Source organism: Syngnathus typhle, linkage group LG12 (genome assembly GCF_033458585.1).
Source record: "Syngnathus typhle isolate RoL2023-S1 ecotype Sweden linkage group LG12, RoL_Styp_1.0, whole genome shotgun sequence".
NCBI classification, from domain to species: domain Eukaryota; kingdom Metazoa; phylum Chordata; class Actinopteri; order Syngnathiformes; family Syngnathidae; genus Syngnathus; species Syngnathus typhle.
In genome coordinates this window covers 10668751-10696319 of record NC_083749.1, presented here as the reverse complement: position 1 = coordinate 10696319, position 27569 = coordinate 10668751, and the positions used below count along the sequence as shown (strand labels likewise).

General features: G+C 41.1%; 1 protein-coding gene across 3 annotated transcripts; it reads right to left on the bottom strand.

Moving 5' to 3' along the window:
- Positions 1-140: 140 nt before the first annotated feature.
- Positions 141-27569, bottom strand: sptlc1 (serine palmitoyltransferase, long chain base subunit 1). 3 transcript variants are annotated; one of them, XM_061294147.1, is made up of 15 exons: positions 27412-27569; positions 26642-26749; positions 26466-26560; positions 23071-23164; positions 21252-21324; positions 15036-15168; positions 14655-14784; positions 14354-14443; positions 10538-10645; positions 8934-9029; positions 6982-7078; positions 4104-4158; positions 3197-3314; positions 2126-2199; positions 141-2054 (listed from the first exon to the last, which is right to left on the bottom strand). In XM_061294147.1, exons 1-15 carry the CDS (start codon positions 27493-27495, stop codon positions 1961-1963), a joined length of 1449 nt encoding a protein of 482 aa, XP_061150131.1. In that variant the 5' UTR covers positions 27496-27569; the 3' UTR covers positions 141-1960. The 3 variants fall into 3 exon arrangements, with proteins under 3 accessions (XP_061150131.1, XP_061150132.1, XP_061150134.1); XM_061294148.1 differs by lacking the exons at positions 21252-21324; positions 23071-23164; positions 26466-26560; positions 26642-26749 and having other exon boundaries at positions 27412-27486; XM_061294150.1 differs by lacking the exons at positions 21252-21324; positions 23071-23164; positions 26642-26749; positions 27412-27569 and having other exon boundaries at positions 26466-26538.

Here is a 27569-nt window from a genome sequence, read left to right as displayed (position 1 = left end):
CCCTGCTGGGTAAAAATGTTATAAGACAGCTGTACAAATTTAACAAAAGGTAAAAATGTAATGGTATATACGAATGTGTTTTGGTTGACAAATTTGAAAGTGATCAACAGACATTCAGCGCAAGGAAGTGTCATTTCACATTTCGGTCAGAAATAAAGATTTATTTGACATATTAGTGATTAATTATTCTATAATTTGCTTAGTAAAAAACATTTGTTGAAGGTACAATAAGTAATAACAAAGTGAAAGAAATTAAGACTAAAACAAGGCAATGTATGTCCATGTATGCGCTTAACATGACAAAATGTCAATGTTGCAATCCGGATGTTGCAACATTTTAATCTGCAACTAAGGATATATACCGTTTTTTTCCGTGTATAATGCACCCCTATGTATAATACGCACCCTAAAAATGGCATGATGCTGGAAAAAAGCCTGTACCCATGTATAATACGCACTCAATTTTTAGAAAAATTTTTTTTTTAAGTCCCAATGATCGTCACACACGCAGGGAGGCAATGGGTCCCATTTTTATAGTCTTTGGTATGGTCTTAACTAGGCTGGATGTAATTTTTTTTGTTGGCGATGATTTGTCCGACTGCCCGTAAAGGCACCACCGCGATCAGTGCGCACATGTGAAAAAGGCGTGCGGACGTGAAAAAGGCGGCTCTGTATGGGAGAGACGTTGAAGAGGAATAAAAACACCCTTGGAAACCAAAATTTGCCCCTCGCCGTGACTCGGAGCCGCAACAAATGTTTCGGATTTGTGTAGGGTACATTGTGACAGCAAACGAGCAGGTGATCGAGCAAGCGTCTGATACGAGAGCATTGCGGTCGTATGGAGCGTGTTTGAAGTGAACAGCAGAGACGAAAGGAACAAGGCAAAGTGTTGTGAAATAAAATATTACCTGTAATACGCATTTTGTTATTTGCTGATTGAAACTGCTAATTAAACTGTGAATTGAAACTAATAGGAAGAAAACAACTCTCGCTCTTTATATAGCTGACGTGTCTTGCGCATCCGTTCTGCGCATCGGATCCATAGTGCGCATGCACAGTCATACTGGCTCCGTATAACGCCCGGTCCGCGATGGAGATTAAAAACCAAACAATACTTGACAATAACACACCATCAAGGATTGCACCATCGCATCAAACGATGTGTCGTCAATTACGAATTTTACTGACTAAGTGTGTTGGGCAGGATGGCTGAATGCGATGCGCTATTGACAACAAACAAGAAGAAAGGTGATTTCAAGTTTGATTTCGAGGGAGATTTGTCATGTCTCGTCCCCAGTTTTGCTATGTGTCTAGGTTGCCATAGTTTCTGTTCACGTCGCCCCTCCCTTCCTGTGTCACCTCAATCAATGTAACGTGTTTTGTATTTAAGTCCTGTCTGCCCCTCGCTCACCGTCGGATCATTGGATGTGTTACTGTCATGATGTCTGTTTGGTTTCTGTTCCTGTCTTTGGTAATGTCACCCTGTCTTTTTGTTCCATGTCTTTGTCGGTCAGTCCTGTTGTTGGTTTTGTTGTACCATGATTTTCTTAAAAAATAAAAATAAAAAAAATAAATAAATAAAATAAAAAAAATTGTACCCATGTTTAATGCGCACCCCAGATTTTAGGACAATAAATTAGTTAAATTTTGCGCATTATACACGGAAAAAAACGGTAGTTACAATCAGATAGCTGTCAAGTTCTCTGAAGAGTGACATTAGCATTGCAGCCTCAGGAATGTTTTTCCTTTCCTTAGTCACAGCTGTCAACATTCATGATATGGATATACAAGATACTGAGAGGGAAGGGGAAGAAATTAAAATCAGGGATAGGATATAAAAAGCCTTGCAATATAAGTGTGCTCATGATGTGTGTGCGTGTCTGTCAACCATACTACTCAGAAATAGATAACAGATAAGAAGTTCATTGACATTGGAAGGTAGAAAAACAAAACAAAACATTCATTTAAGTAACGTTAAAGCAGCCTCCTGGATACACAACTTGGCTTTCAGGATGTCCTCCTCCGTCTGTTCGATGGTCACCACCACTCTGATGCTGAGGACACAAGGAATAACAGTTATTTAAACCGTGCCAGCCCACTGATGGAAAGAAATTGAGGATCTTACCTGGGCGGAGGGGGATAGCGTTCCTCTTTTTCGAGGTATCGGGCGAGAGTAAGTGCCACTTGCCTCTCCATACACTAACAACCAAAATATGGAAATTAGGAAGAGTTACAGAATGTCTGTCTCTTAATTTGTCGTCTATGCTGTAGAAAGCACAACTTCAACACCAACATTCGCAGTCCCATTCAAATATTACGTACAAATATCCCTCAAATCAAATAAAATTGGACGGTGAATTGTTATGCATGCAGCACAAAACTCACACTGGAGTCCACAGCAACAAAGATGAACTCGGTGTATTGCATGTATCATTCTGCTATTGCAACATTTTAACTCGCCTTGCGCATGTCTTAATTTGTCAGAGGTCTAGGATTGAAGGGATGAAAAGATGAAGTTGTTGTTCGGTATCATGGAAGGGAGGTGTATTTGTTTTATCCATCCATGAGCTGAAGCACTTATCCTCACGAGAGTCGCAGTGATGCTGGAGCTTATCCCAGCAGTCTTTGGGTGGTAGGTGAGGTACACCCTTAACTGGTTGTCAACCAATCGCAAGGCACAATAGACAAACAACCATTCACATTCACAATCACACCTATGGACAATTTGGAGTGGTCTAGGATTGAAGGGATGAAAAGATGAAGTTGTTGTTCAGTATCATGGAAGGGAGGTGTATAAGTTTTATCCATCCATGAGCTAAAGCACTTATCCTCACCAGAGTTGCAGGCATGCTGGAGCTTATCCCAGCAATCTTTGGGTGGTAGGTGCGGTACACCCTTAACTGGTCGTCAACCAATCGCAGGGTACAATATACAAACAACCATTCACACTCACAATCACACCTATGGACAATTTGGAGTGGTCATTTGGCCTACCAGGTCTGATTTTGGAATGTGGAAGGAAAATGAAGTTGCGAGAGAAAACCCACACAGACACGTGGAGAACATGCAGATGCTACAGCGGAAGTGCCGGAGGCGGAGTTGAACCACGCATCTCTGAACTGTGAGGCGGACTTGCTAACTAGTGTACCACCATCCCAACTGTATATGAGCTAGTGTGAAACAAAAGACAACTCACATAATCAACAATTGAGCGTAGCATCTGCATGTCAGACTCTCGAGAGCCTGAACTTCTCTTCAGCTGCAGGTGAAGAGCAGGAGCAAACTGCATTCCCACCAACTTGAGCCCAGGAATTCTACAATAAAAAAATTATACATATAGTATATATTAAAATATGTCAGAGTTTATTTTTTTCAGTTATTTACCATTTGCATTTATGACCAGTGGCTATTTTGGTGTAGCTCACGTCATAATTTCTAGGTATATGCGCAGAATCTGCTAAAACAACTCTCGGCTTCGCTTCCTCCAATCCATGAAGAGTGTGCTTACAGCACAGTGACTACTTTACCCTTTAAAGAGGCCAACTGACCACTTTCAAGTTTGGTGCTAATTCCAAGACACAACTATGTTAAATATGGGGTTAGGATCCCCATCGTCAAATTATCTTTCCCAGGGATATCATCATTTTTACATATTTCAGGAGTTTGCTTTTCAAAATATTATTGTTCAACAACAAAGCAATGTCTGATTTTCATTGGTTAATCCATCCATACATTTTATAACTTGCTTTATTCTAACAAGGGTCTTGCGGCGGGCGTGCCAGAGACTATCCCATTGAACATGTTAAAAAATTCTTTGCAACAAGAAAAACTATTAAAAATGTTGGTGAATGTCTGGGAAACATCTTTGCGACAGTTTGCGAACCCTGGCAAAAAAAACAATTAAAAAAAATCAACATTTAGGGTATGCACAAACCCTGGTTAACTTTGGCTGCTCAGTGAGATAGATCAGTTTTAAACAATTTTGCAAGAACATCCATCAGACAAATTTCTATTGTTGCAGAGTAGTTTCATAGAACAGAGCGAACTAGTGTAATGAATTAAAATTAATACATATGTATATATAATAATGGTAGAATACTTACCCTTGTAGTTCTTTGTAGACATATGTGCATTTCTTCCTCAGAACGGTGAATATCTCTAGAAACACAGCACAACCGCTTTGTAATAAAACAGGAATTAAAAGATTAGAAATGGCTGTGGGCATGCATGTCTCAAGTAGCAGCCTAATGAACAACATTCAAATTTTTTTAAGCCTAGCCACCCCAACGATCTTGGCCATTAGTTTGACTGTTGTTCTGATGACGTGACTATTTGAAATGTGACAAATAATATGTATGGATCCAACTTTTTATCCACAAAGACCTGCACATACGGAGCTATTTGCAAGATTGTTGCCAACCATCAAAGATAAACGGTTAATATGTAATAAGATAATATGTTTTTATGACCTAGTGTGACTTATATTGAGACCAAAGTCAAACATTCTATTACCAAATGACGACACTCACAAGGAGCATGGATCAGACATCATCTCAAACAAATAACTCCAGATGTTGTCCACTAGGCCAAGCCCTTTAAAGGTGACGACACACAAACATACAACTGTGTGCCTGTGTGTGCGTGTGTGTGTGTGTGTGTGTGTGTGTGTGAGAGTGTGCGTATGTGAGAGAGACTTGGCATTTGGGCATTTTATAAAGCCAGTTCTTTGCTGATGTTTTTCTTATATTTAAACCAGGGCTGTGGACTCGGTCGGATTTTTGCACCGAGTCCGAGTCCGAGTCCGGCCTCTTGACCACGAGTCCGAGTCCGACTGTCCATTTTTTCTGTTAATTCATGTGACTGCTTAGTCTTTATTCAAGGCTAATTTAGATCAAAATCTAAATAATAACAACAGTTTTGTGATGGCTTTGTCTTTATTAAACATATAAACGAATACAATAAACAGATACTTTCAAGTTTTAATCATTAATTACTGTTTTTTTCCGTGTATAATGCGCCCCCATGTATAATACGCACCCTAAAAATGGCATTATGATGCTGGAAAAAAGCCTGTACCCATGTATAATACGCACCCAATTTTTTTTTTTTTTTTTAAAGTCCCAATGATCGTCACACACGCAGGGAGGCAATGGGTCCCATTTTTATAGTCTTTGGTATGGTCTTAACTAGGCTGGATGTATTTTTTTTTGTTGGCGTTGATTTCTCCGACTGCCCGTAAAGGCACCACCGCGATCAGATGAAAAGAGTGACGGAAAGTGACGTGCGGACATGTGAAAAAGGCGGCTTTGTATGGGAGAGACGTTGAACAGGAATAAAAACACCCTTGGAAACCAAAACTTGCCCCTCGTCGTGACTCGGAGCCGCAACAAATGTTTCGGATTTGTGTAGGGTACATTGTGACAGCAAACGAGCAGGTGATCGAGCAAGCGTCTGATACGAGAGCATTGCGTTCGTATGGAGCGTGTTTGAAGTGAACAGCAGAGAAGAAAGGAACAAGGCAAAGTGTTGTGAAATAAAATATTACCTGTAATACGCATTTTGTTATTTGCTGATTGAAACTGCTAATTAAACTGTGAATTGAAACTAATGGGAAGAAAACTGATTTCTCACTCTTTATATAGCTGACGTGTCTTGCGCATCCGTTCTGCGCATCTGTAATGGCGGCCTCCGTATGATATCCGGTTTGCGATGGAGATTAAAAACCAAACAATACTTGACAATAACACACCATCAAGGATTGCACCATCGCATCAAACGATGTGTCGTCAATTATGAATTTTACTGACTAAGTGTGTTGGGCAGGATGGCTGAATGCGATGCGCGATTGACAACAAACAAGAAGAAAGGTGATTTCAAGTTTGATTTCGAGGGAGATTTGTCATGTCTTGTCCCCAGTTTTCCTATGTGTCTAGGTTGCCATAGTTTCTGTTCGCGTCGCCCCTCCCTTCCTGTGTCACCTCAATCAATGTAACGTGTTTTGTATTTAAGTCCTGTCTGCCCCTCGCTCACCGTCAGATCATTGCATGTGTTACTGTCATGATGTCTGTTTGGTTTCTGTTCCTGTCTTTGGTAATGTCACCCTGTCTTTTTTTTCCACGTCTTTGTCGGTCAGTCCTGTTGTTGGTTTTGTTGTACCATGATTTTCTTAAAAAAAAAAAGAAAATTAAAAAAAAATTGTACCCATGTACAATGCGCACCCCAGATTTTAGGACAATAAATTGGTTAAATTTTGCGCATTATACACGGAAAAACACCGTACGCCATTATAGCTCAGACATTTATCTAAACACAAATAATTAGTGACAACCCCACAACTATCGAAACACATCAATGATATAAGCTGGGTGACATAATCGTCCTTGACATTGGTACATAATGTAAACATTAGCCCAAGTGCAACTCAACGTGGCCGCATTGATCGTAACTTACGCTCCGTTTCCCCCCCAAATCTAGAGGCAAAACATTGTTCGCTCGCTGCTCCCGAGTTCTTCCATCTTGGCTGCGCGCGGGGCATTGTGGGTCTTGTACATGCATGCACACAGGCAGGCAGGCGAGGGCGCGCACGCAACAACTAAATTTGTCCTCATAACAAGCAAGCAGGGCTGTGGACAGTATTCCTACGCGCATTCTCAGCAGCATGATGAAAATAAAATTGAACGTATTTTTTTATTGTCGGACTCGGTGGACTCGGTCAAAATCAGCTCCGAGTCCGAGTCCGGCAAAAATGACCGAGTCCGACCGAGTCCACAGCCCTGATTTAAACATTCATATATAGTGGTAGTATCTCTACAGCCACGTACAACTGCCACAGTTTCTGCCTGATTTACAATCATAAATGTTCCAGGGTCCCCTGCTGCTATGTGAATGCCAAATAACAATGGGCCGGCTATATGAACTCCTTGCTTTAGGATCTGATGTGATTTTGCTTGATGACAACAGAAAGAAATTAAGAACATGTACCTGGATTCTCTTGCATAATGCTGAGGGCCTCAATAGCTGCAGCAGCTAGCATGGGAGGCAGAGATGCAGAGAAACAGTAGCCTTGTCCTGACAGGCGCTGCAAAACAATGACACACGAATTCTTATGACCGAATCACAAAATGTCAGTAGAGACCTTGAATTTCAAAACACGATAGAGGAGGGTGTGCCATAACTGAACAACAAAAATGAGTCAACAGGTCGAAAACGGGAAAATAAATGAATGAATGAATGAACAAATTAATGAATAAATGATGAATAAATGAATATGAGTTTGAGTTTATTCACGCGATATCCAAGACATACAACATGGAACAACAAACAGTAATTCCGGATGCGTGAAAGGTCACCCCAAGCAAGCTATTTAAAGCTTTTAATAGGGGGCCTGGTTTCCCATAAGTATCAGATATTGGCCAGATATCCTTACATTTTGGACAACATACAGATATATAATAGACAACAATAATAAACACACAACAAAGTACAGCACACAACAACCATACGACAATAGACAACCTCAGTATTCTGGTTACTCTGGATTTGATGTAAAGTACATTTGCAATTGATAAATTAACAACTAATATATTAACAACAGGACACAGGTGTTCATGCAGTTTATAACCAGCACATTAAATATACATTGATAGGAGTTGATTTTTTAGATTTGCCTTAAAGATGGATATGGATTGCAACATTTTTTGTGTTTCATCAAGCTCATTCCAAATCTGTGGCCCTCTGCACACAATACTAAAGCTTGTAGATTTTAGTTTCCGTTTTTTCCCAATGATTAGATTTCTATTCCTGGTGGTGTGGGTGTGGCTGGGAGTACAGATTGGGATGAGTTGACAGAGTTTGTGGTTTCGTTTATGGACAGTCTGATACATGACGCAAGCATTCTGGAAATAGTTATATTCAACAAGCCTCAGAAGATTGTGTTGGTGAAAGATTGTTTTAGTGGGGGCGTTAAACTCAGACCATGTTATGGCGCGTATGACCTTTTTCTGAAGTATCTCCAGCTTTTTTAGATGGGTTGGAAATGTGTTACACCATATAATATTGCAGTATTTTAAATGAGGTTCAAATAAGGATTTGTATAGAATAAGAAGTGCAGTGAGTGGGAGATAATGTCTCAATTTGAAGAATAAACCCACATATTTAGACAGTTTGATTGTGAGATCATCAATATGTTTTTTAAAGTTCAAGAATTCGTCAATGTGGATCCCCAGGAATTTAGTAGAGCTGACTCTTTCAATGTTTTGTCCGTTAATTTCTATGCAAATTTGGTCAATGTCCTTTTTTTTATGGGATATGCTGTGCTACATTATTCTCTGCACCTTGCAAAATTCGTCTAAACTCTCTGGTTCCTTCCAAGCAATGCACGTGCTTTACGCCCGCCAGACAGGCAGTCCAAGGAGGCCAGGAAACATTCTCGACCGAGGACAACAGTGGATTCTGCCGCGGTGCGGGAGTTGTAGGCTAATTTACTTGCCGCTCAACTGCATTCTCAGTTCAGTGGCCTGTTAGCCTACACATGGTGCACCGTGGGTGGTCACAACGGAATGAGACAGGACTTCCCGGCTCCTCCTCTTTTTCTGCCAACCCTACCTCTGTCTCAAGCAAGAGGTTGACCAGGTTTTTGCACCCAAATTGCTTATCGTTTTTTTTTCTAGAGTCATCACAGCATCCTGTATCAGCGGTAATGTTTTGGTGAAAAAAATCAAAATGCTCCTAAGGCTCATTTTCAGTAAATCTTTGATTTGGTGATTTTGTAATCTCAGTTTTAGAGGAATATTTACTTATTTTTAGATCCTTTCATTTTCCTTTCTGTCTGTGGCATGGATAATAAAAAGTAACTCTTGATGCAAAATATGATGAATATCTCTAGAAACATTGCTAAATACATTTCTTTCACTTAACTTTGGTACTGCGCTTACCTGGTGGTCTATAACAAAAGAGCGTCCGCAGCAAAATCCTCCAATGGAGGCCAAAGAATTCTCCATGTTAGCACTGATCAAATCAATGTCGTCTATCTGCACAAACATGACAGAGACAAAAATGTTATCAGAACTCACAGGAAAAATAGAATACAACCTAAAAGAAATGGAGTGTTTCAGAGTATAGTCTGGACCAGGGGTGGGCAAACTTTTTGACTCGCGGGCCGAACTGGGTTCTAAATTTGGACCGGAGGGCCGGACCAGGAGCAGATGGACGTAGGCGTTGTGTGAAGTCATATAAGCGACCTGTAAAGGTCATTGCATAAAAGATCTTGGCCTTTAGTAGGTAGTAAAGCATGGATATTCCAAACAATTTTTTTGAAAACAAATGCATTTATTAACAGCATTAAAAAAATAATAATTCACAAAAAAACTGCTATCAGTGATTCTCATAAAATACGACACTGTTATTATGAATAACAATCTCCATCACTTCAGTGCCTGCAGGTCAGATTAATGAAAGATGTTTATCTTATGAGATCACATCAAACGGCAAACATTCTGACCAAATATATCATCTTGAAGAATCGGTGAAAGCATACATCCAAATAAAGTAATCAAAACAGCAACACGGTGAGGGGTATCTGAAAATCAGAGCAGAGTTTTAACTCGCAAACACCTGGTAACAGAGGTGAGGAAACGGGAAACACCTCCTTAAAGTAAGCCTTAAGAACTTTACAGGTTAAGATTAGTCGCAAATAGGTGGTGCATCAATGTCCTTGAGCATCCTGCATTGTTTGAAAATGAGAATGGTCGCTAGTTTCAATCCCTGCTATGTGTACAAATCATATTCAAAATGCATTTTTTTACAATAAACTTGAGAGCCTCCCGTTCATTTTCAGTGGGAACAGTGTTGTTGGTCTCCCTTTTTTGCTAGTGCGTCATAGTCTGGAGTAAAATTTGTTGTGGCAATTCTTAGGCGAGATCCGAGGTGTTGGTCCGTTTACCTTGATCTGTGACGGGTTGATGTTGATGTGGCTGAACGTCACGTCGTGTACGTCGAGCCAAATTGGCCACTCTTTTTTAACATTCGGCACTCACTTCTTTTTTTCGGGCCACTCATTTTAATGGAAGGATTCCAGGGGAAGGTTTGTGGGTGGCTTTAGCGCAAAACTGCATCTGAAAGCTCAGCGCGCGAATTATAAGAATGCTGTCGTCAAAGCCCACGCTCTAAATTCGGGACTGATACGAATAGAGCGAGAGTGCGCCAAGTCCGTACTACTGAGTACGTACACGCACTTGTGAGTGTGCACCGAGCTTTCTGACACGGCTTCTGGTAGTAAATGCGCAGTCGAGCGCTTCGCCATCTACTGGGAAAACGCAGTCATTGCAGGCAAAATGACCAAAAAAAAAAGTTTAATAATACAATTTGTTCAGGGTTGGCGGGCCGGATTAAACGGTCCCGTGGGCCGGATGTGGCCCGCGGGCCGTAGTTTGCCCACCCCTGGTCTGGACTGTCATACAAATTGGAACAGAGCCTTTCCTCTGACCTGTGACCACTAGTTGCATTTGCATTCAACTTTGATAACATGGAAAGTACCTACATTGACTCCAAAGTGCTCTGTAACCCCTCGGCCATGCTCTCCCAACACACCAAAAGACATGCTCTCCTCCAGGAAAATCCGCACCTTATACTTGTACTTTAGTTTCACCTGGATGACAATAAATGTTATTCATACATGACATCAATATTATATTGAAAATAGTTATGAATTAGCGTAATTTTCGGACTATAAGTCGCGTTTTTTTTTCATAGTTTGGGTGGTTACTCAGAAGCGACTTATATGTTTTTTTTCACAAATTTTTACTTGATCATTAACACATCACTTACTTACAAGTATAGTTGACCACTTCACATGTTATTTTTAGTATAGTTGATCACTTCACATGCTTTGATACCTTTATCTTGAACATATTCAAAACATGAAAAATAGAGAGAAAAAAATCCTCTGGACATGTCCTCTGTCACCAGGATGACATAAAGGACAAGAAATTTGATCGATGGATTTAATGATTTGGAGTGACACAAATGGTTTGATAATATTGTTGTTTATGTGATAGTTATTTAAAATATAGTTTATATATCGCTGTATGGGCCTGTGGAATAATTTGAACTGCGGCGCGGCACACGGCATTGTTGACAAAGGACGATCGATGGATTTAATGAATTGGAGTGACACTGATGGTTTTATAAACGTGTTATTTATGTAATAGTTTTTTTTTTTAAATAACTGAATGTTACGTCAGGCCCGTTCTCAGCTCCTTGTTTGTGTTTGTCACGTTAGCATACCGTATCGTTTAGCCTGTTGTTGCTCGTTCATGTCTGTTCTTGGTGTTGGATTTTGTCGAATAAATTGTCCCCCAAAATGCGACTTATACATGTTTTTTTTCACATTTTTGGGCATTTTATAGCTGGTGCGACTTATACTCCGGAGCGACTTATAGTCTGAAAATTACGGCAATTCTCTTAAAATAAATACAAAACAAACAAACTTGGCCAAAACACTGCAGAGAGAAAGTATTTTCAACACAATTGAATGTGTTTCATTTAAAGGCTTCTCTTTGTTAACCACAACAAAGGCCAATACAGACAAAAAATACATTGTGTGATTTGAGAATTTGTGCAAGCAGAGGCTATTGAAATATCAATAACAAGGTATGATAGGGTTTCTTCCCATTTTCACAAGACCAATAGTCAAACGGGACAGATTAAAGGAATAGAAAAAGATTTGTAAAGAAGTGTCTTTCCATGCAGTGCTCCATCATAATAAAATATTGGCCATCATTTTAAACTGCAATCCCCAGTTAATTGAAAAAATAATATCCATCCATCCATCCATCCATCCATCCATTTTTTGACCCGCTTCATCCTCACGTCACAAGGGTTGCGAGTGTACAGGAGCCTATCTCAGCTGTCTTTTAACGGGTAAAATCGTGAACTGGTCGGCTGCCAATTGCAGACATTTAGATAAACAACCTATCACATAATCACACCTACAGACAATTTGGAGTGGCCAATCAGCCTACCATGCATGGAATGTGGGAGAAAACAGGAGCAGCCGGAGGAAACCCACGAAAGCACGGGGAGAACATGAAAATTCCACACAGGAAGGCCGGAACTGGAATCCAACCCTGCACCTCCCAACTGTGAGGTAGACATGCTAACCAGTGTCGTCCAAATTCAGTGTATTACTTATGAATGACATGGAAGGATACTGGCACTTTTCAAACTAAACTAGAGGTTTGCATATTTGTTCCTCTGTTCACACTGCATTGTTTGCAGACACAACGTTAGCTTGTTAAAATTTCTGCGAGGGATCATCTCTGAGTGAATTTAAGTGAGGGTGCTGCAACCGCACCCAAATGAGGAGTTCCCGAGACAATCCACTGAATCCAGCATCAGCTACAAAACAGTGGACATTGTTTTGTAATTTTCTGTACAATTTGTACAAATACTATGTATACAGTAGGCATCTGCCTTAGGGAGCCCATTGGCAGGCATTTTGAAGTTTTGCTTGCAAAGAAATCAATCTTTCAATCTAGCTCAGTGCTTCTCAAATAGTGGGGCCGCCATTACAGATTCGCGGAACGGATGCGCAAGACACGTCAGCTATATAAAGAACGAGAGTTCAGTTCATTGAATGCCGCTAAAAGTAAATGATTATGTCTGTGTATGTTCTTCTGTGGGTTTCTAGCTTGTATTTTTTTATCTTTTTATTCTATTTATTTTTTTATCTAATGCGCTGATCGGTTGGCACTTTTTAAATTTCGTTGTACATGTGTGACAATGACAAATAAAGATCTATTCTATTCTATTCTATTCTATTCTATTCTATTCTATACCTAAATGCGTATTACAGGTAATATTTTATTTCACATCACTTTGCCTTGTTCCTTTCTTCTCTGCTGTTCACTTCAAACACGCTCCATACGAACACAATGCTCTCGTATCAGACGCTTGCTCGATCACCTGCTCGTTTGCTGTCACAATGTACCCTACACAAATCCGAAACATTTCTTCGCTATCGAGTTTGCTACCGCATGCGCAGTGATACTGACCGGCAGAATAACATCCGGTTGTTCCCAAAGATGATCTCTTTTCTGAAATAATTTTACGTTTACGGACTTAAGAGTCAAAATTTGGGTGCGTATTATACATGGGTACAGGCTTTTTTCCAGCATCGACATGCCATTTTTAGGGTGCGTATTATGCACAGGGGCGCATTTACATGGAAAAACACGGTAATGTAATTTACAATGTGTTTTGGAAATAAAGAGTCATGATATGCAGTCAGCTTTGCAGTAGCTTATTGTGCACACACTTTTGTTTGAAGCTAAGCTGCCCATCTGGGAAATGGAAGGCAAAACACGCAGATGCAAATGGGACATTCTCACCTGAATGTGAGGGATTGTGCTTTTACTGCAGAGCGAAAATGCTACGGATTATTCTTGTGACATGCAAGTGCCACAGTCAACAATGTATGGGTCAAAAAACGGTACAATAAAATAAGAACTGATGCCATACTGTGTATGGTAATGATAGCTACGGTTTTTCAGTCCCTAGACACACTCTGAATTTGGGCCTTTTGATGAATAATTGATAATAAGTAGAGGTGTAACGATTCATCGATACATCGATATAATGCTCTACGATTTATTGGCATCGATGCTAAACGTAAACATCGATTTATATCGCCGTGTTTGACCTCGGACATTAGACGGGACTTTATTTTGAAATCCAGTTCATTGTTGCTTGCTTCCTCTTTCCGGGAGCAGTGCGCAGCGTTGTTGTGTTGTGAGCAGAGCAGGCACGTGAAAGGGGAGTCGACAACTAGTACGCGGCTCCTGGGCTGGTGCTATGGCTAGTGTCCAAAAAGACGAGGAAATTTGCTCCCCTTTAGGCTTCCAGTCATTCATTTGGAAGCACTTTGGATTCCAAAGAAAAGATGGCTCAACGGACAAGACACGTGCAGTTCGTAAATCCTGCCATGCGGTGATCAAATATTCAGGGAGCACAAATCTCGCCGCACATTTAAAGAAAAAAAACGACATCAAAGTTCAGTGTTAAAATAAGCACTTTGTATACTACAATACTCTTGTAATTTCCTAAATAAAGAGTTTGCAGTACCTTGTTGATTTTGCGTATGAATTGTTATAAATCAGGATATTGTTCTATATTTTTTATTTTAAAAAAAATCGATCGTAGAGCACTATATCGCAATATATCGTGAATGAATCGCAGCAGGCTTTAAGATATCGGCAAATATTGTATCTTGATTCTTTGTATCGATATAATATCGTATTGTGACAAAACCCGTGATTTACAGCCCTAATAATAAGTTATTCTAATCTTGAATTACCAGTTCAGGAAGTGGACATATATCAGCAGTGTTGATGTACAGTCCCTCCACCACAATGAACTTGCGAGTCACCCGAGCCTTACGAGGGTTCTGCAACAAAAGCAGGCAGTAATGTTCATCAGATGTACATTGTGACAAATGATATACACCCTGTTCAACAAAAAAAGCTCTTGCAAAGGTACTTTTCTTCTGCCTGCATAACCTTCGGCAACAGCAGTAGGAACATCCTACTTGTGGTGTAGTAATTTAAACTAACTGAGAACGACCTATCCAAATATTACTGTAGCCTGTATTTACCAACCTGCTGGTCCTCCAACTCTTGCTCCTTTAAAAGCCTCTCCAAGTCATCCATGTCATTGTGCTTGAAGTATTTAAGAAAGCTGCGGGAAGCTTGAAGACCTTTTTGGATGGAAAAGCAGGCTGCCTCGTCCCTGAATGCAAGCCCAAAAGACAAAACATGACAATGATTTACAGTGTTTTCCTTCAGTAAAACAGATTAAAGCAATGCAATAAAGTCAGAGGATGAACAGGAGTTCAAACGTAGATATACAGTTTTGACAGCATTGCCCAAAATATGTCAAAGGTTTTGAACAAAAACACAATATAAATAAGAAATTATTTTGCATTACTTACAGTCAGCATTTGAAGATATTTTTAGGCATAGTCTGCAGATGGCACTTACACAAATATGATGTCTCCCCTCTTGGCGTAGGCAGGAATGGCACTAGCAATGGTAGCAAAGCCATATGAGTAGATGATAGCTTCCTCTGTTTTCATGAATTTGGCAAGCCGGCTCTCCAGCTCCAGGTGAACATCTGAAAACAAAAGTAAGGTGGGGAAAAAAAAAAGCCTAAAATCAAAATCACACAAGACAATAGAAACTTTGAGTTTGTGTTCCTGTTGAATTTTGTTGTGACAACTATTCGAAAAACTGATATTAATAATTATAATATATATTATATTAATATATATCATAATGAATTAATTATTGTTAAATTAGAATAGAAACTGAGTTTGTGTTCCTGTTGAATTTTTCGGAAAACTGATAATTATAATATATATTATATTAATTAGGGGTGTAACGATTCATCGATACTAGGGGTGTAAATCGCGGGTTTTGTCACGATACAATATCATATCAATACAAAGAACCGCAATACGATATTTGCCGATATCTTAAAGCCTGCTGTGATTCATTCACGATACATCGCGATATAGTGCTCTTCGATCGATTTTTCTTTTTTTTTATATAAAAAATATAGAACAATATCCTGATTTATAACAATTCATACGCAAAATCATCAAGGTACTGCAAACTCTTTATTTAGGGAATTACAAGAGTATTGTAGTATCCAAAGTGCTTATTTTAACACTGAACTTTGATGTTGTGTTTTTTCTTTCAATATAAATATAGATTTGTGGTCCCTGAATATTTGATCACCGCATGGCAGGATTTACAAACTGCACGTGTCTTGCCCGTTGAGCCATCTTTTCTTTGGAATCCAAAGTGCTTCCAAACGAATGACTTGAAGCCTAAAGGGGAGCAAATTTCCTCGTCACTTTGGACACTAGCCATAGCACCAGCCCAGGAGCCGCGTACTAGTTGTCGACTCCCCTTTCACGTGCCTGCTCTGCTCACAACACAACACGCGCGCACTGCTCCCGGAAAGAGGAAGCAAGCAACAACTGGATTTTAAAATAAAGTCGCGTCTAATGTCCAAGGTCAAACACGGCGATATAAATCGATGTTTACGTTTAGCATCGATGCCAATAAATCGTAGAGCATTATATCGATTAATCGATGAATCGTTACACCCCTAATCGATACACATCGATTAATCGAAAAAAATATCGATCGTAGAGCACTATATCGTGATGTATCGTGAATGAATCGCAGCAGGCTTTAAGATATCGGCAAATATCGTATCGTGCTTCTTTGTATCGATATATCGTATTGTGACAAAACCCGCGATTTACACCCCTAATATTAATATATATCATAATTAATTACCATATGTTCCGGACTATGAGTCGCTCCAAAGTACAAGTCGCACCAGCCATAAAGTGCATAATAAAGTAGAAAAAAAAACATATCAGTCACACTAGAGTACAAGTCGCATTTTTGGGGGAACTTTATTTGACAAATCTCATCATCAAGAACAGACATGAATAGGTAACAACAGGCTAAACAATACGGTATGCTAATGTTACATAAACACAAACGAGAAACTGAGAACGTGCCTGACGTAACATACTAACAGTTATTCAAATAACTATAACATAAATAACAATTTTATCGAACCACCCTCTTCGTCCTCTGTATCACTTAAAAAAAACGCTGCTGCTGACTCCGGAAGTACATACGGTGCTGGACGTTGGACTCATGGTCAGTTGCGGTTCCAATTATTTCACAGACCTATATACTAACTATATATATATATATATATATATATATGTATATATATATATATATATATATATATATATATATATATATATATATACATATATATATATATATATATAAAAAATTCCCCTCTCACCCTCCGCGGGTGGTTTTTCCACTCCAAGCTCGGGTCCTCTACCAGAGGCCTGGGAGCTTGAGGGTTCTGCGCAGTATTTTGGCTGTTCCTAGCACTGCACTCTTCTGGACTGAGATGTCTTATGTTGTTCCTGGAATCTGCTGTAGCCACTCCTCCAGTTTGGGGGTCACTTCCCCAAGTGCCCCAATGACCACGGGCACCACCGAGGCCTTCACTTTCCAGGCCTTCTCAAGCTCTTCTTTGAGGCCCTGGTATTTCTCTAGCTTCTCAAGTTCTTTTTTCCTGATGTTGCCATCGCTTGGTATTGCTACATCCACTACAACGGCCTTCTTCTGCTGTTTGTCCACCACCACAATGTCCGGTTGGTTCGCCATCACCATCTTGTCAGTCTGGATCTGGAAGTCCCACAGGATCTTGGCTCGCCCGTTCTCTGCCACCTTAGGGGGTGCTTCCCACTTTGACCTTGGGGCTTCCAGTCCATACTCTGCACAGATGTTCCTGTACACTATGCCAGCCACTTGGTTATGACGTTCCATGTATGCTTTCCCTGCTAGCATCTTACACCCTGCTGTTATGTGCTGGACTGTCTCAGGGGCCTCTTTGCACAGCCTACACCTTGGGTCTTGTCTGGTGTGGTAGATCTTGGCCTCTATTGCTCTGGTGTTCAGAGCCTGTTCCTGTGCAGCCATGATGAGTGCCTCTGTGCTGTCCTTCAGTCCAGCTTTTTCCAGCCATTGGTAGGATTTTTGATGTCAGCCACTTCACTTATCTGCCGATGGTACATCCCATGTAGGGGTTTGTCCTCCCATGATGGTGTCTCTAGCCACTCTTCCTCTGTTTGCCATTGTCTGAGACATTCACTGAGCACGTCATCCGTTCGGGCCTTTTCCTTGATGTACTCATGGATCTTGGCTGTTTCATCCCGAACAGTGGCTCTCACACTCAGTAGTCCTCGGCCTCCTTCTTTACGGCTAGTGTACAGTCTCCGTAAAGAAGGAGTATATATATATAAACTACATATCAAATAACTAACATAAATAACAATTTTATCAAACCATCCATGTCACTCCAAATTATTAAATCCATTGAAATCTTCATCCTCCATGTCACTTATAAACAACATCCGCTGCTGACTCCGGAAGTACATGCGGCGCTGAGGTCATACTCATTGTCAGTTGCGGTTCGAATTATTCCACAGGTCGAAGTGCGCCCTCATGCGGTTTAAAGTGAAAATAACATGTGAAGTGATCAACTATACTAGCAAGTAACTAATGCGTTAATGATCAGGTAAGAATGTGTTAATAATTTCGCTCCTGATTATAAGTCGCACCACCGGCCAAACTATGAAAGAAAAAACAGACTTATAGTCGGTAATTAAATAAAAATACAGTAATTATTAAGGGTGTAACGATACATCGATACACATGGATTAATCGATATAATGCTCTACGATTTATTGGCATCGATGCTAAAGGTAAACATCGATTTATATCGCCGTGTTTGACCTCGGACATTAGACGCGACTTTATTTTGAAATCCAGTTCATTGTTGCTTGCTTCCTCTCTCCGGGAGCAGTGCGCCCGGCGTTGTTGTGTTGTGAGCAGAGCACGCGCGTGAAAGGGGAGGCGACAACTAGTACGCGGCTCCTGGGCTGGTGCTATGGCTAGTGTCTAAAAAGACGAGGAAATTTGCTCCCCTTTAGGCTTCAAGTCATTCGTTTGGAAGCACTTTGGATTCCAAAGAAAAGATGGCTCGACGGACAAGACACGTGCAGTTTGTAAATCCTGCCATGCGGTGATCAAATATTCAGGGAGCACAAATCTCGCCGCACATTTAAAGAAAAAACACGACATCAAAGTTCAGTGTTAAAATAAGCACTTTGTATACTACAATACTCTTGTAATTTCCTAAATAAAGAGTTTGCAGTACCTTGTTGATTTTGCGTATGAATTGTTATAAATCAGAATATTGTTCTATATTTTTTATTAAAAAAAGAAAAATCGATCGTAGAGCACTATATCGCGATATATCGTGAATGAATCGCAGCAGGCTTTAAGATATCGGCAAATATCGTATCGTAGTTCTTTATATCGATATTATATCGTATCGTGAAAAAACCCGCGATTTACACCCCTAGTAATTATTATTAAAATAGCCGCTAAAAATTCATTGGTGAGCCATAAGCAGATATTAGAAGTTACTGGTGTGTTCTGAGTCCCAACAACACTTCATCAAGCGTGTCAAAAAGCCTTGCCAACTCTAACAATTGCAAAGGGGAAACATTTGCAGTGGGTTTAGCAGTCGATAAAGCCTTCTCTTCAAACTGTTTTAATCACAGAGGAATGTTATTCACTTTGGCTGGCCTGTTCATATAGAAAATGCAGTGGCTTGAAAAACTATTCATACGCCTTGTGCCGCATTGTAAAATTGGAAATATGCCACCATACAAAAAAAAATCATCATGCCTCACGTATATATAGTAGGACTATATTTTCCATAATTCGTAGACCCAGGAGGAAGTCATGCTGCATTCGTGTAAGGTGTTTGCATTGATTTATGTAAATAGTACATAAAAGCTAAATCTGAGTGATTTCCATCATCTACATTCAGACCACTGTGTTTCAAGGCTGCCACAATCGTACCTGTGCCGAAGAAACCTGCTCCGTCCTGCTTCAATGACTACCGCCCCGTGGCACTGACGCCCATCATCATGAAGTGCTTTGAGCGGCTTGTCATGGAGGACATCAGATCCATTCTCCCTCCCACCATATACCCCTCCCAGTTTGCGTACCGAGCCAAACGGTCCTCTGAGGATGCCGTCTGCTCTGCCCTCACCCACCTGGAGAGGAGGGACTCGTACGTGAGATTGCTGTTTGTGGACTTTAGTTCTGCCTTCAACACCATTGTGCCACAACGACTCATTTGCAAACTCGACAAGCTGGGCCTCAGTACCTACTTCTGCAACTGGCTACTGAACTTCCTCTATCAGAGGCTTCAGGTGGTACGTGTTGGCAACAAAATCTCCGCCAGCATCACGCTGAGCACAGGGGCCCCCCAAGGCTGCGCGCTCAGTCCGCTGCTCTTCACCCTGCTGACGCATGACTACACTGCAACCTACAGCAACAACCGCATAATGAAGTTTGCTGACGACACGACTCTGGTGGGTCTCATCACCAAGGGCGACAAGACTCAGTACAGGTTGGATGTTGACCTTCTGACCGCGTAGTGCAGGGACAACAACCTCCTGCTGAATGTCAACAAGACGAAGGAAATTGTTGTTGACTTCCGGAAGGGTCACACTCAAAACCTGCCGCTGACCATTGACGGTGCTGTGGTGGAGTGAGCAGCACCAGATTCCTGGGGGTGCACATCAGTGAGGATCTCTCCTGGTCCGCCAACACCGCATCACTGGCCAAGAAAGCTCAGCGCCGCCTGTACTTCCTGCGGAAACTCGGGCGAGCAAGTGCTCCTCCGGCCATCCTGACTACATTCTACCGTGGCACCATTGAGAGCGTCCTGTCCAGTTGTATCGCTGTCTGGGGTGGTAGCTGCACTGAATACAACGTGAAGGCCCTCCAGCGCATAGTGAACACGGCTGGTAAGATTATTGGTGCTTCACTCCCCTCCCTGAAGGACATTTACACCTCCCATCTCACCCGCAAGGCGACCACGATTGTGAGTGATGCGAGTCACCCCGCTCACTCTTTGTTCGATCCTCTGCCCTCTGGGAAGAGGTACAGGAAGCCTGCGCTCCCGCACCACCAGACTCACCAACAGCTTCATTCTCCAGGCTGTTTGGATCCTGAACTCTCTCCCCCCTTCTGCGTAGCGTCCTGTACTTTTGCGCTATATTCTTTTCTATTCATTTTTGCTCCTCTTATTTATTGTGTTATTTGTTTATTTATTATTTATTCATCACTCTTATTTATTCATTGTTTGTGCCTTCTTGTTCTTATTTTTTGGTGTTCTTTACTTGTATTGTGTACTATGTCTTGTCACCGTGGGATAGTGGGAACGTTATTTCAATTTCTTTGTGTGTCTTGTGAAGAAATTGACAATAAAGCAGACTTTGACTTTTTTGACTTTGACTGTTCTTGATTATGATAAAACAATAACCCCTGAAAGTTCAAATTGATTTTCTGGTTCTTTTATCACAAACAAATTATTTAGGTTTCATTACCTGACATATTTTGGCTATCACTGTGTCAAATTGATTTGTTTGAAAAGATTTACGAGAACAATACCACACAAATGGGGATCTTAAACTTTCTTGGATTTTAGAAAATAATTAGCAATAAAAATTAAAAAAAACTATAATAAAAAGGTACAGAGCAGTTTAAAAGGAAATCGCCTACCAAACGTTCCATAGAAGCCCCTGGGACCACATGTTCCAACCCCATATTTCTTCAGAGATGACAGTGCCTTTTGCTGCAATTATGAATTGTAATGAGACATTAACTGAACATTCTTTTACTCAAAAAAAAAAAATACCGTTTTTTTCCGTGTATAGTGCGCCCCCATGTATAATACGCACCCTAAAAATGGCATGCTGATGCTGGAAAAAAGCTTGTACCCATGTATAATACGCACCCAATATTTATGAATTTTTAAAAAATTTTTTTTTTTTTTTTTTTTTAAGTCCCAATGATTGTCACACACGCAGGGAGACAATGGGTCCCGTTTTTATAGTCTTTGGTATGGTCTTAACTAGGCTGGATGTAATTTTTTTTGTTGGCGTTGATTTCTCCGACTGCCCGTAAACGCACCACCGCGCTCCGTGCGCGCACGGGAAAGAGGCGGCTCTGTATGGGAGAGACGTTGAAGAGGAATAAAAACACCCTTGGAAACCAAAACTTGCCCCTCGTCGTGACTCGGAGCCGCAACAAATGTTTCGTATTTGTGTAGGGTACATTGTGACAGACAGCAAACGAGCAGGTGATCGAGCAAGCCTTGTCTGACGAGAGCATTGCGGTCGCATGGAGCGTGTTTGAAGTGAACAGCAGAGAAGAAAGGAACAAGGCAAAGTGTTGTGAAATAAAATATTACCTGTAATACGGATTTAGGTAGAGAACTGAACTCTCACTCTTTATATAGCTGACGTGTCTTGCGCATCCGTTCTGCGCATCTGTAATGGCGGCCTCCGTATGATATCCGGTTTGCGTGTGTGCGAGAGAGAGCGAGAGAGAGCGAGAGTGAGAGCGCGAGAGAGAACGCTCAACCGTAGCGCGCCGCCGACCGCCCAACTGCACCGCGCTGGTCGCATTATTGTGACAGAGCCGTCGCTGAAATTTAGAAGATATTTTTAAAGTCCTGATGTACTTTCTAAAATTTAAGTGGACCTCAGTGCGCACTGTGCAGGGAGCTTAATTTGGTGCGGTCGCGCAACCGCAGCGCGCCGGGCGCTCACTGTCGCATTGCTTAAAGAGCGCCTTTGTGTTTTAGGATGAACAGCAGAGACCAAAGGAACAAGGCAAAGTGTTGTGAAATAAAATATTACCTGTAATACGCATTTTGTTATTTGCTGATTGAAACTGCTAATTAAACTGTGAATTGAAACTAATAGGAAGAAAACAACTCTCGCTCTTTATATAGCTGACGTGTCTTGCGCATCCGTTCTGTGCATTTTATTTCACAACACTTTGCCTTGTTCCTTTCTTCTCTGCTGTTCACTTCAAACACGCTCCATGCGACCGCAATGCTCTCGTATCAGACAAGGCTTGCTCGATCACCTGCTCGTTTGCTGTCTGTCACAATGTACCCTACACAAATCCGAAACATTTTAAGTTTTGGTTTCCAAGGGTGTTTTTATTCCTCTTCAACGTCTCTCCCATACAGAGCCGCCTCTTTCCCGTGCGCGCACGGAGCGCGGTGGTGCGTTTACGGGCAGTCGGAGAAATCAACGGCAACAAAAAAAATTACATCCAGCCTAGTTAAGACCATACCAAAGACTATAAAAATGGGACCCATTGCCTCCCTGCGTGTGTGACGATCATTGGGACTTAAAAAATAAATAAATAATTAAAAAATTTTTGTACCCATGTATAATGCGCACCCCAGATTTTAGGACAATAAATTAGTTAAATTTTGCGCACTATACACGGAAAAAAACGGTATGCTCAAATCTAGTGTAACAGTAGTAAGTTGTACAATGATGAAAGTAGTTGAAACACTGACCTTGACTCGTTCATTGTCAAGGAGACCCAGGAAGTTAAATGATGCAAAGTTAATGCACTCTTTTCCATTGATTATGATTTTGTGGCTGGGGGGTCTGTCATTCAAGATATGAAATAAGATATGGCTTGCATACATCTGAAGATAGCATATATCATAAGAGAACATTGCTATGTGATAAAAAAAATAAATAATTTTAGACAAAACATATTGCAATTACAGTATAATGTTATCACAGCGAACTAAATCAACCACTAAATTGGAATACAAATTAGAGATGCACCGATCCGATATCTGGATCGGATATCGGCCCCGATATCAACAAAATAGATGGATCGGGTATCGGAAAATGCAGCCGATCTGCGAGCCGATATTTTCCTTAATCTATTAGGACGCGGGCTACGTCATACGTCAGCAGCACGTGTGCCGCACGCCACGAGAGTTTTCTAAACAAACGCAAACATGGAGCGAACGTTCGCTTCTCTTCCCCGGGTTGCTAAGCGGACGTCAAACCCTGCGCGTTCGCTTCTCTTCGGGTTGCTAATGGGACGTCAAAGGCTGCGCGTTCGCTTCTCTCCCGAATGGGGGGGGGGGGGGGGCTAATCGGATGTCAAACGCTGCGTGTTCGCTTGTCTTCCGGGGGGGTGTTAATGGGACGTTAAACGCTTTGTGTGCCGGGCTCCATCTAGTGTGGAAACTGAGAAGCTGAGCTCAAGCTTCTTGTGCGGGCCATATTCAATTATGTTTTCAGAATTTGCTGCGGGCCAATAAAAACTGGACCGTTAGTTTGGACACCCCTAATTTAGAGCAAAGAACTGTGTAGCCTGCCTGATGCCATTGCCTTTGGTCTTTTCTGTTCCACATGTAGAGTTATGTAGCTTGTTAAGTCAACCATAATATCGGTATCGGGTATCGACCGATACGCAAAGTCACGGCATCGGTATCGGTATCGAAACTGAAAAAGTCGGATCGGTGCATCTCTAATACAAATGCAATGAAACTGACGTGGTACAATTACAAAATCTATGAAGATCTGAGGGAGAAAGTTTTGAATTCACAACACATGACATTACAAACGATCTTGGTTCAGACTAAAGCATCAAACGTTTATCCTCCTATTCAACACAAAGTTCATGATCTTGTGGTGATGTTGGGTTAAAATGACTGTCATTTATGAAGCTCATATTACAGGAGGCTATAAATACACAGCTGACATATTTCGCCCAACCAGAAAAGGGATCAACTATCTGCGACTGATATGACGTCACAGCATTGAGCGAAAAGAGCCTGATTCTATTTACCGTAATTTTCGGACTATAAGTTGCGTTTTTTTTCATAGTTTGGGTGGGGGGCGACTTATACTCAGGAGCGACTTATATCTGTTTTTTTTTTCAAAAATTTTTCAAAAAAAAAAAAAAGTGAAACCGCGATAAACGAACCGCAATGTAGCAAGGGATTTGAATTTCAAGTGACAACAGCAGCGCAACGTCGCGTCAGCAGCAGCTCGTCGAGTCAATCTTTGTCCTTTATGTAAACAACCGCCGCGCTCCTGACGCAGCGTCGCGCTGCCTCGTCGTTATTTCACAGATCTACTATATAATAGGGGTGTAAATAGCGGGTTTTGTCACGATACGATATATCGATACAAAGAACTACGATACGATATTTGCAGATATCTTAAAGCCTGCTGCGATTCATTCACGATATATCGCGATATAGTGCTCTACGATCGATTTTCTTTTTTTAAATAAAAAATATAGAACAATATCCTGATTTATAACAATTCATACGCAAAATCAACAAGGTACTGCAAACTCTTTAGGAAATTACAAGAGTATTGTAGTATACAAAGTGCTTATTTTAACACTGAACTTTGATGTCGTGTTTTTTCTTTAAATGTGCGGCGAGATTTGTGCTCCCTGAATATTTGATCACCGCATGGCAGGATTTACGAACTGCACGTGTCTTGTCCGTTGAGCCATCTTTTCTTTGGAATCCAAAGTGCTTCCGAATGAATGACTGGAAGCCTAAAGGGGAGCAAATTTCCTCGTCTTTTTGGACACTAGCCATAGCACCAGCCCAGGAGCCGCGTACTAGTTGTCGACTCCCCTTTCACGTGCCTGCTCTGCTCACAACACAACAACGCTGTGCACTGCTCCCGGAAAGAGGAAGCAAGCAACAATGAACTGGATTTCAAAATAAAGTCCCGTCTAATGTCCGAGGTCAAACACGGCGATATAAATCGATGTTTACCTTTAGCATCGATGCCAATAAATCGTAGAGCATTATATCGATTAATCGATGTGTATCGATGAATCGTTACACCCCTACTATATAACTATATTGTAGCGTTAACAAGGTTCAAGGAAAGACGTCCACGCCGCCACACGCCTGTAAGTTTGTTTTGTTAAATAAATAGCCGTTTACCACGTTTACCCACGTCTTTCCTTGAACTTTGTTAACGCTACAATATAGTTATATAGAAGATCTGTGGAATAACGACGAGGCTGACGTCAGGGCGCACGCGCGGCGATGACAAAGGACGAGGAATTTGATCGATGGATTTAATGATTTAGCGTGCACAGATGGTTTGATAACATTATTGCTTATATAATAGTTATTTGATATATAATTTATATATCGTTATATGGGCCTTTGGAATATTTTTAAGTGCAAGAGCCGTCAGCGACGCGCACGCATTGTTGACAAAGGACGATTGATGGATTTAATGAATTGGAGTGACGCAGATGGTTTTATTAACGTGTTATTTATGTAATAGTCTTTTGAATAACTGAATTTTACATCAGGGCCGTTCTCAGCTCTTAGTTTGTGTTTATGTCACGTTAGCATACCTATCGTTTAGCCTGTTGTTGCTCGTTCATGACTGTTCTTGGTGTTGGATTTTGTCGAATAAATTGCCCCCCAAAATGCGACTTATACTCCGGAGCGACTTATATATGTTTTTTTTCACTTTTTTGGGCATTTTATGGCTGGTGCGACTTATACTCCGGTGCGACTTATAGTTCGAAAATTACGGTATATTAAAAAAACTAAATTGCTTATAGCAGCGGTCCCCAACCTTTTTTGCGCCACGGACCAGAAATATTTTTACGGACCGGCCTTTAAAGTCCAACGGAATAAAATGATACGACTGGCATAAAAACCAATATAAACCACTTGAACATAAAACTCACCATTACGTTGAATTACAACAGGGTTTGTTGTCCCTTGCGGACTACCGTAGTTAGTTTTAGTTTTCTTTTTAGACGCGACATTTATTTATATATTTTTTCTGTGGGGCCCGGTACCAAATGACCCACGGACCGGTACCGGTCCGTGGCCCAGTGGTTGGGGACCTCTGGTTTATAGCATCAAGTCTGAGCTTGCCAAATGATTACCCTGTGACAATATCGTAGGTTATGTATGGCGAATCTGTGGAAATAGTGGGAGCAAGAGGTTCAGGCTGCCACTCCTCAATAAGATCTTCTTTTTCCTGTTAAGGGGAACAAAGAAGGAAGCCCAAAGTTCAAGTGTGGTCACGTGTGCACTCGCACAACACACACACATTTGTTACCTTTTCAGTCAGTTTATTTGTCTCATGGAGCCTGTATGTTTTAGAGAAGAGAAGCCTGATTATCCATAAAATGAGGATGCCTTCCAAAATGAGGTGATAAGATGGGGCCTGTGGAAGACAACTAAAGATTATTTTGCAGAAGCTGTACCATCTCCATTTTCTGATTTCAGAGTGGATATTCAATGCTCGAGCTACTTTGACTGGAATAGGTGTGTGCAGGCAGGCGTGTGTGTGTGTGTGTGTGTGCGTGTGCGTGTGCGTGTGTTGGGGGCGGGGGGGTTAGTCACTCCCACAAATAAATTCAAGCGGCAATGATACATTTCACGATGGACAAGAATGCATGTGTCTTTGTTTTTTTCCCCAAAATACTGCAACAAATAGCTGTTGTCCATACAAACTGGACAGACAGCCGATTCGACAATTTCAGCATCACGTTAAATTAATTACGTCTTGACCGACACGTAATGTCCCACACTCGTTGAACTACATTAATACCGTTCCAGACACGTCGATACAAACAGTTAAAAGCATTGAACAAGCTGCTTCAATCTACTTTTGGAGTTGACAGGTTTGGACATGACCAAGCGCGAATGGCAAGACACAATACGATTGGTTGAGAGTACGTCAATGCCAATACATCAGGTCTTTCTTGACTCCGGAAGTTACCGTATGGCGCAACATTTTAATATATATCAATATCATTATATTGAAGAATACACGAATTAAGTACTCTCCGTTACACAAACGCGTTGCTATGAGAAGGAACGTACCTCGTACAATGCTTGCACCATTTCCACCAACACCCATTGCTGTCCAGACGCCATGTTTACTTCCTGCCCCTCCTGCAACGTCATCTCCGTGTGTGCGTGTGTGCGTATGTGTATGAACTATTAGAATTAAGGCTAATTTAGAGACTAAATTATGAAGC